This window comes from Carassius carassius, chromosome 37, assembly GCF_963082965.1.
Source record: "Carassius carassius chromosome 37, fCarCar2.1, whole genome shotgun sequence".
Lineage (NCBI taxonomy): Eukaryota > Metazoa > Chordata > Actinopteri > Cypriniformes > Cyprinidae > Carassius > Carassius carassius.
In genome coordinates, this window is record NC_081791.1 from 9658484 (window position 1) to 9674946 (window position 16463).

General features: G+C 37.6%; 1 protein-coding gene across 7 annotated transcripts in view; it reads right to left on the minus strand.

Annotated features, from left to right (window-relative positions):
- The window catches only part of LOC132117966 (protein NDRG3-like), a 43633-nt gene that overhangs the window by 9672 nt on the left and 17498 nt on the right, over positions 1 to 16463 (minus strand). For all 7 annotated transcript variants that reach the window (XM_059527373.1, XM_059527374.1, XM_059527372.1 and 4 more), the window contains 12 exons: positions 10031 to 10136; positions 8725 to 8845; positions 5747 to 5809; positions 5513 to 5573; positions 3217 to 3303; positions 2618 to 2674; positions 2414 to 2517; positions 2272 to 2337; positions 2123 to 2174; positions 1206 to 1253; positions 232 to 267; positions 88 to 139 (listed from right to left, as the gene is read on the minus strand). In XM_059527373.1, the coding sequence (XP_059383356.1) occupies positions 88 to 139; positions 232 to 267; positions 1206 to 1253; positions 2123 to 2174; positions 2272 to 2337; positions 2414 to 2517; positions 2618 to 2674; positions 3217 to 3303; positions 5513 to 5573; positions 5747 to 5809; positions 8725 to 8845; positions 10031 to 10136 (853 nt within the window). The remainder of the gene's footprint in view (positions 1 to 87; positions 140 to 231; positions 268 to 1205; positions 1254 to 2122; positions 2175 to 2271; positions 2338 to 2413; positions 2518 to 2617; positions 2675 to 3216; positions 3304 to 5512; positions 5574 to 5746; positions 5810 to 8724; positions 8846 to 10030; positions 10137 to 16463) is intronic.

Genomic DNA, 16463 nt, shown 5'->3' on the forward strand with positions numbered 1-16463 from the left:
GAAGGTATATAACAGAGGAAGATGACACGATTAAACATTTAACATTAAAGTGACCTATGAAAAGACAGAAAGAGGACAGATACTTACTGTAGCCCATTCCCTGGACAAAGTACTTGAAAGCCTCAGCGAGTTTACCCGGCTGAAAATAGAAAACATCCACATTTAATACAAGTCCAAATGACATCAAACTGATGCTGTGCTAGACACAATAGTGTTGTCTTTTATTCTTACTTGGACAACTTGGGGAAGTCCACCACAATCTGCCATCTGAAGAGAGGAAGGGAACAATAATCAACAGAGATGGAAACTCGAGAAATGTCACAAAGATGTGACCCCAGATCCTTAAAATATAGCTTAAGAATTATTTACAATTGATTTTAGCACAAGATAGGATTTAAAAAAGGCAGTTATTTTTTATCTTTTGTTTAAGTGTGTCAGTAGTAAGTATCAGTTTACATTTCCTTTTGCCATTAATCGTAATAATCTAGTGAGATTTTGTCTGCACAAGGAGTCTGACAACAGCCAGTGCTCCACACAGAGATCTGATCTTTGGATCTTCGATCTGACTGGAATTAGAATAAGAAAGAAAAAGAAAAAACCCTGAGTCAGACTAAAACCAGACTGTGGCATTGTCTCCAAGACACTTGATTGAAGAAACCTACCTGCAAAGTTATAGTACTGTGAAAAGTTTTAGTCTGTGAGAAGGCTTTCAGAAGTAAATGTCAGACATTAACTTCTATTAACTACATTTAATTAACATATGGTGTGACCACCCTTTGCATTTAAAACAGCTTTCATTCTAGGTGCACTTGCACATTGTTTTTCAGGTAGCTTTGCAGGTGGGTTTCTTCAAACGTCTGGAGATGTTGCCACAGTTCTTCTGGATTTTGTCTAAGATTCTTCATGACTGATTGACTTCTGACAGGATTAGCGATGGTGAGACCTCAAGCATTTTATTTGTTGACAGATTTAGAATAAAAAAAATTACATTTTCAAATGTATTTTACAAGCGACCCAAACTCCCACCACATGCAGAGATGGAGTTTTTTGTGGTGCTACATTTACTGGAAACCACTCTCTCTTTTGAGTAAAATAGCTCAGTGCAGCACTTTCTTGACAACTAAAAACCACATTCAGTCTACACAAAGATGAGAGTTTGCATCCTTGAATTAAAACATTGCTCTAGGAGGAAAAAGCTGACATGCCTTGAGTAAAGTAGTCTTGGTTGGATTTAGCCTTGAGTTGCATTCAACCTGCAAAAAAAAAAAACAGATAAAATCCCACCTGGTGAGTTCAGAAACAAAATGGAAGGTATAGACAGATAAAATGTCCATCTCTACACTAAACCAAAAGGTCTTACTCAAAAGTTCAGTATTCGGTACCGATACCAGTAAAAATCCACGGTTCTCGTTACCAATTTCGGTACCAAAGCAAAACACAAAAATATGCTAATTAAAAAAAAAGTTCTTTTTTATCACTAAAAATAAAACCAATGCCATTCTTTATACTTATTTACAATTGTGTTTAAAGTTTTTCTACAAGTAATATAATTATGAAAAACAGTGAACAAGTTTCACCCAAATTTAATTTGTCTTTTAATTAATCTAATTTAAACCTTTTATTTTTTGGTAAATAAAGGGGATTTGAGATTCCGTCCACGTTTTCTGCTTCGCGGAAATCATAGCGCTGTATGCGTCAAAAACCAGGTTGACCGGGTACTCAGTACCATCGGTACTTAAAGAAACCTGGTACTGTGACATTTTCATTTTTTTTGTACCGAAGTACCGGGTCTTTTGACAACACTAGTCAGTCTCACTTTAAAGTGCCACACTTAGTCAAACTCAGAAGGTGTTCACTAAGTGCACAATAAACTGTTACTGCATTAAGGATTTTAGAACAGATAGAATTGCCATTTTGGACAATCAGGATGCAAGACCAGAACCATATTATAAGTTATTCAGGAGTAATTTACAATGCACAGCCACTTTAAGGATGTGATGTCATTGGTATACTCTGAACATAAATAAAGAGATAATGAGCATAATGGGCCTTTTAGAAAGCACACTGTGTTCTCTACCATTGCCCATAGATGCAATGGCAATGTTTTTGATTAGTCACTCACCACAGCCTCTACTGCTGGTGACGTGTCACCAACTATTAGCAAGGCAGGACACCTAAACGGTAAGAGAAGACAGACATAAAGGTCTAAGGAAGAGAAGGCACAATGATTTACAGCCAAAATGGACAAAAACAGACAACCAAACAACCTACTTCAGCGTTTTGACCGTATTTTCATTAAGTCCCAGGACAGGCCTCTCAATCTCCAGATCTCGGCGACTGTGATATGCAAATGAAAATGTCTATCAAGATCAGCTCATATGACAATGATCAGTACATGAACTGATAATGTCACCTGTTGTAGGAGTGGCAGAAGAGAGCCAGGTTGTCCTGATTGATGTCCTGAGCGATGTGCAGACGATATGTTTGAATGATCTCCTGGTTCTCTGTCAGCTCGTCCTGAGGAACAAAAACTCATGAACAGACTCTAAGAGAAATGTTTTGTTTCTGAGTGAATCATCTTATAGATGCGGAGGTGAGTGTCATATTTAATGCCTACCGTGCTGAAATGGTGTTCCATCACAATGTCTACTAGATTACTGGTCCATCCAGATAACTACAACAGAAAAACACATGCAAATGTTTAGTGAAAAGCACAATGTTTGAAGATCAAATAAATTTTGTTCCCAGCACCTCCACTGATTTGAGCACCTTTTATTATTGTAGCATTAGCATTCTGACCTGTAAGGTTATTATGAGCTTTACAACAGGGAAATCTTTAAGAAGATCAACTATGCTAATCTGTTGAGAAATCTTAAGTATGGAGGAACGGTTAGGGTTAACTTTTGGCTAAAAATGAAAGGACAGGATATCTTAATTACACATAATAGTGTATAAAGAAAATAAAAAATAAAATTAATTGCATGCACTGTTGATAACACTGAAATGCGAATGCAACTAAAATTGTATCTTTTTTTAACTACTGTGGCAGACTAAAGCATAATGTACCTATTACAAAAAACTGTACCTTTGGAGATACAACAGCTTGTTGCTGGGGCAGTACGAGTATCATATTTTTAGTGTCATTTATTTAACCATTTAATAATTTTCTGCACAAAATAAACATGCTGATTAGACAGTGAATTTTGAAAATTTTACCTTCGAGGCAGCCCAGTCAATCCAGCCCTTAGCACATGGGTCCACATTGATGAGAACCAACCCCTCCACCAGAGCAGGCTCATTCAGCTAAGAGAATGGTAAGATTACATGGATTAGTCCATCATTATGGCTCATACTGACTACTGACTGAGAGGATTAGGTGCTAGACATGTAGATGATCGAACAGTCTAATGACACAGATTCTTAACTTCTTGTGGTATTGCTTCCTATTGTCAGTGTCATGTGGCAGTCGAACACATTGTGATTGGCCTAGGAGCACAAAATACCACAGAAAACTTGATTTAAAAAAAAAAAATGTCCCATTTTCTTTCTGAATACTCATTCTCAGTCTTTTCTCTTGTGCATCAGTGCATACTATTCTAAAGAGTAATCTTCAATTTTTGTCATCAAATAGGTATAAATACTTCTGCATCTGCAACATCTTTCCTTTATGGTGGACATTACCAATTTTGCTTGTTACTGGTTAAAGTTCAATTATGCTAACAGGCAAATAGCTGTTTAAAGGGATAGGTTCAAACAAAAATGAAAACTCTTGCCCTTGGCTGCATCATGCTGTCCCAAACCTGTATGACTTAATTTCTTATTCTGAACAAACAAAGATAATGAAGACTGTAATAAAACATGCCTCACACAGCTTCGGGGGGTGAATAAAGGCCTGCTGTAGCACATTACAGATGTGCGCACTTTATTTCACGACTTCTGGACTCATTACAAAAAGCACCCACTTACCCCGTTGTAAAGCTTAGAGGGGCCAGGGGAATTTTTTAATATAATTCCAATTGGAATCTTCTGAAAGAAGAAAGTCATATACACCTAGGGTGCCTCGAAGGTGAGTACATCACAGGCTAATTTACATTTTTGGTTAAACTAACCCTAAGACCCTGAAAAAGCATATAAACTTATGGAAAATGGGCATCTGGTGTCCCCTTTAATGCATGAATGAATTAATAAATTTCCCCCGAAGAAAGTCATACAGTTTTCCAACAAATGAAGGTCAATATATGATGATATTATTAGATTTATTAATAGATTTATTTATAACGCTGCTTCTGCCACCTTATGGCATTAGATTTACACTTTGAAATAGGTAGTCTGTCATTATAACAGTTGCTCACTGGAAAATGATGGCAAATGCCCTTCATTGTGTTTGCACTAATAAAAGTTGCTGCCTGCCAGCTTCAATCATCAATAAAATGTTGTTCCATATTTTTTTGTATATCGTCATGAATATCATTATCACAAATATTCGTGAAATATCGTGATATAATTTGGAGGCTATATTGCCCACCCCTAGTACTCTGTTTTACCATTGAAATAAGCCTGTTACAGAAAATGGCTTGAGAATTCAACAAAGTAAAGACATGGGAAAGGGATCACGTTATAAATTGCTTTACAGGTCTGAGAAAGTCAACTTTAACCTCAGAAGTGACCAAGCAAAAATGTCTACCTACACGTGACCTATATATCAACACCTTAAGTTCTTAAGATCTCAGTGTCCAAAACACTAACTTACTGCAAGGGCTCACACTTGATTTTACCAAAGAAATTCAGTTACAGGCAGCCATGTGAACTAATCAAGTCTTTTTACAGTGATCGTGATGGAAAAAAATTCAGGTTTCACACCTCTTCTTTTTCCTTTCAGCATAATGCTCTGCACCAGACATTCAGAGAAATGCAAGCCCTCGAGGCAGCACTCACATGACCACATGTCTACGGACGAGCATGTGACAAGCAAATTATAATACAAACGATTTTAAGTTTATGGTGCCAAAGTTTTTCTGCAGAGCTGTGTAGGAGCTCTGAACCCAATAAGCAAGTGGCAGAAATATTATAAATGAGCAATGCAAGCTGCATGAAAGTGTGAGGAGCTGGACTGAAGATTCTTTAGTTCATTTGAGAAAAATACCATTTATCACTTTATACCTTGATAATAACCAGCAGGAGACATGAGACTGAGTGTGTGTTTGATTGTGTTTATGAAGGTATCTATCCTCAGCGTTCATGATTGTGCGTAGATGGTGAATAAGAGCTTTGTGTGGGGCGAGAGTGTGAATGCATGCGTGAACTGAGTCTCAAAGGAGGTGTAGGGGATTTATTGAAGACTGACGACAGATGGTTTTACTGCAGATGGACTTCAAGGATCTTCTTTCAGCTGCTCAATTAAACACCTAATGGTGCATTTTTTACAAGCTACTCCAACTAAAGGTTAGATATTACAACATACAATGACTGATCGGTCATTACAGCAAAATAAAAGGGAAGATATTTTACTTACAGCCAGTCTAGTGAGGATATAAGCTCCCGCGCCCACACCGATACCAATCACACTGTTGATCCTTTTAAAGCACAATCATTCATATTGCTTATTTATTGGCATATATTCTGATAAAATTACACAAATCATTTGAGGCTTTAATAGAAGCCATGTTTTTTTTAAACATGTGGCATTTATTTATTTATTTGTACTGAGTTAGTGATCATGTACAGACTGATTGAGGTCTGGGCTCACTTTAGCTGGGTCAGAACTGAGGGCAGCATCTCGGCAAGCTCATCCATGGTTGGGTACTGGTACCTGATGAAAAGAGGAAGGTGAGAGTGACAAATTAGTCCATCTTAAATCATTTTTTGTTGTGAGGGTGAAAACACTGTCAGTAGTAAATGTGTGAGTTTTCAACATGGTTGAATAGATGGAGCCTCATCAGTGCATTGCATTGCATTGCATGCTATCTACAATTACTAGGGTTGGCAACCCTAGTTTCCCACAACTGTACGTGCACTCGCACCTTTGATAACTGTGCACGTCTTTTTGTGCACGTTTTTTTGTCTTTTTGCACCTGCTGCCACTAAATAAATAGACTGCTATTTTTATATAAGTATAAGGGTTAGATTATTTAGTGTACAGGTTATTTCAAGAGTGATAAAGTGATAGAAAATATTTATTTTCATGCATTTTAAATGGTTGAAAATGTGTAAACCACTCATTGCATCACACCATCTCCCGACTGCATTATTATTTGTAAAATAGGGGGGTTTATGGAGAGTATGCACATGGTTGTAAGTATAAGTGTTTTAGTTCATTGATTTAGGAAAATTAACAAGTGTCTCAGCCCTCAAGGGACTATTTGGCCAACCAGATTATTCCTGCTTGAAAAGCAAAATGTTACTGATGGTGTGAAAAACATCAACTTTGAAGCACATGTGATTGATTGACTAGCATTACTCAACATTACTTACTACCTTCCAGCAACACTACATTCAGTGAAGGTAAAACAGTAATATGTATATATATATATATATATATATATATATATATATATGTATATATGTATATATGTATATATGTATATATATATATATATATATATATATATATATATATATATTAGGGGTGTGCACGGATAGTGGAATATTCGAATATTCGTTCTGCTCTAATTATTCGATAAATAAAAATGATATTCGAATTTCGCAAAAAAAAAAAAAAAAGTTCACAATAAAACCTACTTTGGTCACTTTCTGTGATTCTCCACAGCATATTTGAAGATGCAAGCAAAAAATAATTAATTAATGAATATCGCGCCTAATAACGCGTGAAAAACACTAGGCGTGCAGCTTTCTGCTTCTTTCCAAATCGCTCGGCAGAAGCGCTCCTGAGGCGTCTACTGTTGCTAAGCAACAATGACGCGCTCTCTCACGGAAATTTCAGCAAAGGATAAATGGATTTGCAGCACAAAAAAATCGCTTTCAGTAGCTCTGCTTCTAAATTTATTTCAAAATGGCAATCCATATACAGCTATGATCAGCTGTTCCATCATCTTGTCTGAGCTTTCAACGTTGTTACGGGAAAGGATGAAGCTGAATGTTTAGTTCTTGTCACATGACCTGCGGTGCGCTTGCGGCATTCTGAAAGTTGAGATGTTTTTAACTCGATGCGGTGCGGATGCACCTGGAAAAAACGGGCGATGCGCACGCTTCCATTATGAACTTGAGCGCGCAAAAGATGCGATATGTGAACGGCCCTGAACGGCGGTCTTCTACAGTACTTCAAATATGCCGTGGAGAATCACAGAAAGTGACAGAATTCAAGAACATTGTTGCGGCATCTCTCAAGCAACGAATAAACACCGCTAACTTGGAGAATGCAGTGAAAACTCCTCTTCCTGCGTCTGCCCTAGACCCTCGGCACAAAAATCTCAGGTTTCTCGATGAAAACATGAGAGAAGTAAGAAAAAAACTTTTTTGAACATTATCAGAACATGTTCCTTGATGTGAGTGGTGCGGATGTAGAGGATCCAACGATGAAGAGGATGCAATGCCCACTCGTCGGAAAAGGCTGAGCCAGTTCTCCAGCGATGATTATACAGAGAGTCCAGCCGAGACGAGTGGAAACAGTTCTTGCTGGAGCCATGTATTCGATCAGATGAGGATCCCATTCAGTGGTGAAACGAAAACACGAAGCGCTTCACAAAACTTATTCGCTTGGCACACCGTTATTTGTGAGTCCCGCCAATGTCTGTGCCGTCAGAGCGCGATTTCTTAGCGGCCGGCCTTATTGTTAACAGACTAAGGAGCCGACTTTCCCCCGATCATGTTTACATGCCCGTGTTTCTTAACAAGAACATGTAAAACAATAGAAAAAAAAGCAAAAAAGATTTGCTGACAGTTTCAAAGTTAAGTGTAGGCTACGTTCTACAATAGCCTAATTGCTGCAGGCTGCTATACATTTTTTCTTTGTTCATTTTTTTTTTTTGCTTTTGATCTGTACATTTGTTTGTTTGCACACAGGGGTGTCGGACTGGGGGTAAAACTAGTACTGATTACCAGGGCCCCAGAGAAAGAGAGGACCCCTGAAAAGTCTGGAATACATATTTTCAAGGGGGGGGGGGGCCCATTAGGACTGCCTATGCATAGGGCCCGGGATCTTGTGCAGCGCCCCTGTTTGCACGCATTGTTAAAGGTTTTCAGCTACAAAACACGATGTGTAATGTTCAAGCTTATTGTGTGTAAGCTTGTTCAAAATGACGGAAACAATAAATGTTGCTGAAAAATAACGTCTGTCTCAAACTTAATTTAAATAAACGAATATTGGAATATTCGTTTATTGTGAGCTCAAATATTCGAATGTGATATTTGTGGAAAACGCCCATCCCTAATATATATGTGTGTGTGTGTTTGTGTGTGTGTATGTGTATGTGTATGTGTATGTGTATGTGTATGTGTATATATATATATATATATATATATATATATATATATATATATATATATATATGTATATATATGTATATATATATATATACATATATATATATATATATATATATATATATATATATGTAGGTAGGTAGGTATGTATATATGTATATATATATGTATATATATATATATATATATATATATATATATATACACACACACAGTTATACAGCACTGCTCTGCACGCTGTATGCTACATACAGATATAAAAAGTCTTTCGGTAGTTTGCCTTACCCGGTCGGGAATGGAGGGGCAGATTCTTGCTGGCCTGGAGCATCAACATGGACCACAGCAAAGTGCTGGGTGATTTCCTGCATGTCCTCGAAGTTAAACAGTGTGTTGAAACATGACTTATCTACATTGCAAGAGAAAAAGACAATTCAAGCATTTTTTCATAAATTATCATCAAAGAGAAAAATGGTACCCTGCATACCAGAATCAGATGCATGTGATTACTTTGGGTGCGTTTACATTTGGCATTGACATGTGATCACCATGATCCAATCAAGTAGATCGGATCATCAGTCAATCAGAACACGGCCCGTTTACACTTGGCAACATCAACTGACTTTTCTTTCTGGATAACTGATCTGATCTGACTTTACCGCGCAATATTTAAATAAGTCTGCAGAGAATGCCCCAGTGCAAAGTCAACCAGAAGTGGTGGGTCTTCTTTTGAAAAGCATTTTCAGTTGCGGGACATTTTTTTAAATCAAAGATACCAGACTATAAGTCGCACTTTTTTCATAGTTTGGCTGATCCTGCGACTTATAGTCAGGTGCGACTTATTTATCTAAATTAATTTGACATGAACCGAGAGAAATGAACCAAGAGAAATGAACCAAGAGAAAACATTACCGTCTCCAGCCGCGAGAGGGTGCTCCATGCTGCTCAGTGCTCCTGTAGTCTACACTGAAAACATAGAGCGCCCTCTCGTGGCTGTAGACGGTAATGTTTTCTCTTGGTTCTTGGCTCTAAATAAATGCGACTTATAGTCCAGTGCGACTTATATATGTTTTTTCCTCATCATGATGTGTTTTTGGACTGATGCGACTTATACTCAGGTGCGACTTATAGTCTGAAAAATGCGGTAATTGTAGGAGTCCCACTAGTCTCCACACGGGTGTTCGTTTTTTTTTCTTCTGACAATTCGCGAGAGAGGTGGTGCCGTTTTTGGTGATATCAGCCTGCGAATACAAACATTACACTGAAATATGATCACAATGCTGATCGCACAGTTTTTGCGTAACTTGTCACTGAACTACGGCTGTGTGTAGTAAATGTTACTCCATCTGAAAGCACGTGATGATGATTTATTGTGGATTACAAAACCGGCTTTACCTACAAAATGTGCATGATAATCACATTTGATTAATCATGCAGCACTACTTTACACCTATGGTTCCTCCAAGAACAAGGTTGAGAAATGCTCATCTAAAAAAACAAACAATACCTCTCCCCGCTTTAAGTAGGTGAGCTGTATAATGATACATTTTGCCACTGAAAGACAGGAACTTTTAAAATATATGGGACAACTTACGGTTGAGTCCAATGTCATGATAGGTCAGAATGACCGGTCTGTTGCCTTTAGGAGTCCCTCTCAAAGTCACATGAAGGACACCGTGAAGAGTCTCAATGTCATGCTCCTGCAACCAATCAGAAGATGACATGAATTAATAACAGAAGTGCAAAGGAGTCAACTGTTTGAGCATAGAGCTGTTTGAATTCATTCCTGCAATGTCTGCATTAAAACACAGACTGAAAGGTTTCCATAAGTGGCCTTTAAACTTATTCTTTGTATGGAAATATCTGCTCATCCAGTCAAATAGCATCTCTAAAACAGGTAATAATTAACTCAAAGGTTCTTTTAGCCGGTTTCAAAAAAAAATAAAAATATGCACATCAATGTCTGATTTAATCACCCCCTTGTGTTTCACTGTGGTGTAGGTTTTGGCCCACCCTTGATGTTGTTTGTTGTTGCACATCACCACAACAACCACAGCATCACGTCTATACGTCAAATAAAAAAAATCTGAAATGGACAGCTCAGCTACAAGACAACAAACAGGATGAGGCTTGAACCACAAGAATGAGGTGTAAGGCTAACAGCACTACTCAAGGACTCCTAAGGAGAAAAGAGCAGCAGGTCCGGCTCTAATCTCATTCCACACACAGCATGAGGACCAAATGCAGCTCTGACCTGCACTGGAGGAGACGGACACTGTTTTGATGCAAACCTGCAGACTCCACACACTTACATAAACACAAGGCTATAGTGACCTTTACCGAAGACATAGCATGCATGTTTGTTTATATAAGAAGAAAACCATCTCTCTCTGCACAAGTAATGTAGTGTAGAATAGTTATGTCTTAAGCAGATCTAGAAATCATACTAGCAGCTGACACCTGAAGCAAACCACACAGTACCCACTAAAAGCAGCAGATTTAAAAATAGACGAGGCGGTTATGTTTGTGTGCACACACATATTGCTTTCCCTGATCTCATGTTAGGTGACTGTTGTGTGATGTCTTGATGCACCGTTCAGTCTCCAGAAACAGGTGTTTCTACAGTGCTGCCATTTCTACACTGGACGTGAGCAACACACTGTGACATGACAAAACCTGATCACTCCCCTTTATAATCAAAGCAGCCTACGATGGAAACAGCCGTTGCAATGCTCAATCATTTGAAGGACACCTGGTTTCTATTTGATGCTGCACAACAACTCGTCCATCTGAAATAAAACTTTTGTCTGAGAAAAAAAAGAAAAGAAAAAAGCATTTGTGAACTGACTGCTTTCCTTTTTTATATGTTTCTATAACTCCAGTTGAGATGCTTTTAATCGATTTAAAGCAATCCTTTCTAAATAAAAGTATTAATTGCTTGAACAAAAATGTATGCATGCAATACAAACATCGTATAAAATTGTTTTGCTACTTTAAAAAAATTATAGTTTATCAAACAGGACAGTCACTCTTTTGTGTAACCAGGAAAATTAAAGCATAAGTACTTAAAACAGCAACAATATAATCACTTCTGACACCGCATGGTCACTTGCTATTGGTCTTTTTCCTCTTAATCCAAGAACCTAGCAACAATAAGATTTCGTTACTAAGACAACACAACACCACAGCAGCCAACCAGCAGCAGCAGGACAGAGATGGAAAAGCAGGCAGCTTGGATCGAGCTAAAGGTAGATGTGCCTGAGGGCAGCTCAGAAACCTGTCAGGGATCTGTCAGAGACGGCAGTGCTCTGATAAGGATGGAAGAAAGAGAACAAGGTGAACTTGATGAAGAGGTTGACAGCAGTAAAAAGTTCAAATCTCATCTGTTTGACTGTGAACAGCAGAGACAAAATCAGCTATTAAGAAGTGACTACACCTGCGCAGTGCGCTCAAATTCGGCAAGGCATTTTTTAAAAGTCTGTTCAAAAGTAAAACAGTAAAAGTTGTGATTTAAATAGGAAATGTGACTGTCCCAAAGTTACTGTCTACATAATCAAGTCAATTAATTTTAGTAACTGAAGTGATGTGGCTTTGTAAATAGTCAATATAACAAACAAATTCTTATTGCATCATCATGCACTGCTAAAAAACTAAGTTACGTAAAGGCACCTATTATGCCAAATTCACTTTCACATGTTGTTTTGACAAATGTGTGTTGGCAGTGTGTACACAACCACACTATAATGATAAAAATCCACCCGCTCTTTTTTTGTAATCTCCATATATCATTAGCAGCGTCTCAGAGCTTACCGATCACACAATCTGTAAATTGAGACATCACAATTTATCTCCCTAATCTAGCCGGGACCCCACCCTAAGTGAGCCGCACACAGCTCACTCAGGGTGGTGCTACAGCATTTTAATGCAGCATTCAAGTAAGAAATATCTTCTTATTGAGGCTATAGACCAGGGGTTGGCAACCCCACGGCACGCGTGCCAACAGTGGCACGCAGAGGGATAATCGCTGGCACGCAAGCAATAAGGAAAACTGTATAATGACGTACAGTTTGATGTAATAACTTCTCATAGTCACACAGCCTGTTAGGAGCTACAAATACTATTAAAGTGTGAGAATTAACTTGCATGGATGCACGTGCAAACACTGCACATACTAGGTGCTTCAGATCAAAGCCTCGGTCTAACAGCACTCTTCAATGTCAAAATGACTGAGATGGCCAATCAGATCAAAGTAGGCAGGGTTTACTGTTCACAGAAGCAGAGCGCGAAGCGTCAGTTTAACGTTAAAGAGAGTGAGGTAAGATGAAGCTGCAAATCAATTAACATTAGTCAACTTTTAATAATACGTTTTACCATAGAAATGTTAAATGACCTAAAGCTATATCCAGTGATGAAAAATTTTCTGAAATATGGCCATTTTGAGAGAAAGAAAGTGGGGGGGGGGGGGGGGGGTAAATTGTCTCTCTCTGCAGACAATGAAGCGATTTTGCCCCTTTGTTGTTGAGAAATATAATGTAGCGATTCAGTATCGATTAATAAAAGTAGCGTGACAACACTCATAGGTTTATGAGCTTCTGAATGCTACTTTTTGCACAGCACGATCTCAGATCTCTGTGTGCGAGTGGTGTGTGTTGTGTGTGTGTCTGTGTGTGCACGTTCATCAATTAAAGCAGTGCATTAACGTTGATTAAACGTTAAAAAAACGTTTTTTTTTTATCGTATAATAAAAAATTGTGTATGTACCGTTTAAATACAGAATTATATCGGGGTGTGTGTGTGTGTGGGGGGGGCTGTGTTGGCACAGTGGTTAACCATAAAAATAAAAAATGGCACGTCATGCCGAAAAGGTTGCTGATCCCTGCTATAGACGTTACTCAGTCCAGAGCAGTGAGTAATTCTCTGCTTTTATTTTATTCTTTAGGTCATATTAATAGCACAGACAGCAGCAGGTACTGTATATTACACTGCTGTCACTTAATACACAGATCTAATATCTAATATCTAATATCTGTGTATCAGGGCTTGAATTGGGTGGGGGGGTGCGGCATCCCCCTGGTTGAAAATCATCCAAATTAAATGTTAAAATTCCCTACTTATGATAATTCACAAACTAAATAGCGGCGATTGGCCAATCAGAACTGGGTACTGTAACATGCTGGTCACAAACGGAAGCAAGTTTTTGTTATTTTTCGCGCAAAATTGTTCAAGCGCAACTTTTGAAGTTCTTTAAAAAGAAGACAATTGTGCTATTTATTTTATACAACAGTGCATTGATTTTAATGGTTCAATAAATCATTTATTAAAACATGGACTTGCTGCCACCTACTGGCGGTTTTATTGTCAACATTATTTATCCATGACAGGCCTAAATAAATAATTGTTCATTTAATAAGGCTAATTTTTCAAAATTACACAAATTTTGTAATCATTAAGTAAAATTAGCTACAGGAGTTTTTTTTTTTTTTTAGAAGCTGTAAGTTCACCCCTATTCTAGAAAAGAGGGGCGGGAAGCAGCAGCTCATTTGTCATTGCCCGATATTTGTCATTTTTTAATATATCGGCATCTACCGATATCCGTGTTTAGTAGCGCCGATTTAAAGTCAGGCACGTCGGCGGGCAGCCCCGTGTCATTGGTGCGGTGGAAAGTGCTGCTGCAGCAGCATGTGAAGCACCCCAAGCCAAAAGTTTTGGAAGATTCAACAACAGTCCTGGGAGATAAAGGTAATCAGAGAATTTCACTCTGTAAATGGGATGGAGAAGTTGACAGCTCTAACAAACACTGCAGCGTGACATTACCAAAGTAAACTGTCTCTGACATTACTCCGCCCCGTGATTTCCATTGATCCAATTTCCATGATCGATCGTCGTTTAAATTAATGATCAACTAATTACCTTAATGCTGCAAAATGCGTCTGCAGCGGTATTATTATTATGTGCAAAAGCCACTTGGAAAAAAGCTTTCTCACCCGAATTAAAGGGGTTTTAGTCTGAATAAAATGCTAGTAGCAGGACTATAAAATGAATAGATGTGATTATGATCATTTGATAAAATGAAGAGAGCGCGCCATACGTTGGAGATCATTTTACTTTGTTGACTCTTTCCCGTCAAGGAAGACCACTGAATGCGCCTCTTTAAATGGTTTCGTGGTGCTTGTTGTTGTATTTTAAAACGCAACTGCAATGTTTTCAAATGACACACTATAGTAGTGGTGCAACGGATCATCATTGATCAATATCTTCGGTTCGGCGCACACGTGACCCGTGGATTGATTTATGAAAAAAAAAAAAGTTGCGCATGTTCAGTCCACACTCAGTGGTCATGGCGAGCGGAGGAACGGAGGAGCTTGAACGCCCCGCGCATTTTGGATTCCCTGTCAGATATTATGATGAAGGAAAGAGGTTAGAGTGAAAAGATTGTGCCAGATCTTTATGAACAGGAGAAGAAAAAAGTTGTGGATGAACTATCCCGAGCATTCTCTGTTGCGCACACGACAGAAGGGTGGACGTCCAGGGGGACGGCGAGCTCTGTGAACTGCTCACTTCATCACAGCACACTGGGAGATGAGAAGTCGGGCTATTATGTTAAAAAGAAGATATTATGTGCACTTTAAGTTGATTTCATATATTTTAATTTAATAATTTAATGATAATAAAAAAAAAGACAAAACGTATGTTTATTTGTCTTGGCCTTTTTTTTTTTGCTGATCCAAAAAATTATCCGATGCATACGAGGACGAGCGAGCGCGGGTTTGACGAGATGTATTTGGAGGTTATTGCTCACGTCTCGTTCTGCACATATCCAAATGTTTCCATATTCGCAATGTATCTGAATGTTAAACTATAATATTTTTTATTTATTTAATGTAAACTAGACGGAAAGATCATCCTCTACACATGAGCAAAAACCTCCTTGGCATAACAGCAGAATGGACCGGTATACTACGGTCTATTTAAACTGACCAGTGTAACCTTTTAAACGTTTGGTTGACTGTACTTTATTTTAATAATGAACAGACTGCGATGTAAGTTTGAAATTAGAATGCACTTTAGATGTTCTGTGTCATTTATACCAAACACAAATGTTGCTGGTTGCTAGTGTGTTTGCAGCACTACTGTTATTTATTTTTTATATATTTATTTTTTTATATTTTTCAGTTTAATTGATTTTTATTTCTAAAATATTATTTATTTAAATGTATATTTAAGTTTACATTTATGTTCCAACAAACTTGAAAAATTCTACTTGATAAATGCTCTAAAACTTTTATGTAAATGATTGACATATATATATATATATATATATATATATATATATATATATATATATATATATATATATATATATTACCTGTTTTATATATTTAATACTTGGTCAGTTTATTGATTTTGTTTGGTTAACTTTGGATACATTTTTTATTTTAATACGGTGCAGTGCACAAAATTAAGATTCGAGAGATGGTTCAAGTCAGTGCTCAATAAATGATGATAAGTTTAGAAATGTTGTGCATCCATTTATTATTAGTGTTTCATTTTAGCATGCAAATGAAGGGGAAAACTTAAGATATCGGCCCTAAAAATCGGCAGCACATATCGGCCATCGGCTGACTCTGACCTCTAAACATCGGCATCGGCTATAGAAAAACCCATATCGGTTGATCTCTAGACAGAATCGATGGATGCAACGTTTGTTGTTGATGGTAATTTTTTAGTTGAAATTGATAGACAGGATTCCAATATAACAATTAATAAATTTTTATGCGATACAGATTAAAGGGGCTTCATAAATTACTTAATTTTTTTTAAAACGTAGTTAAGTTTACAAACCCTATTGTATTTTCTTGTAATTTATTAAAAGAAGGTACACCGCGATCTTGTGCCGACTAAACTGACTTGAACACACCCGACTCCGTAATTATGACTTGTCAACTCGTAAGTACGATTGTAAAAAGGGCATAATAGGTGCCCTTTAAAAGGTGGAACATTATTCAATTTTTTTTAAAGAAAAATGA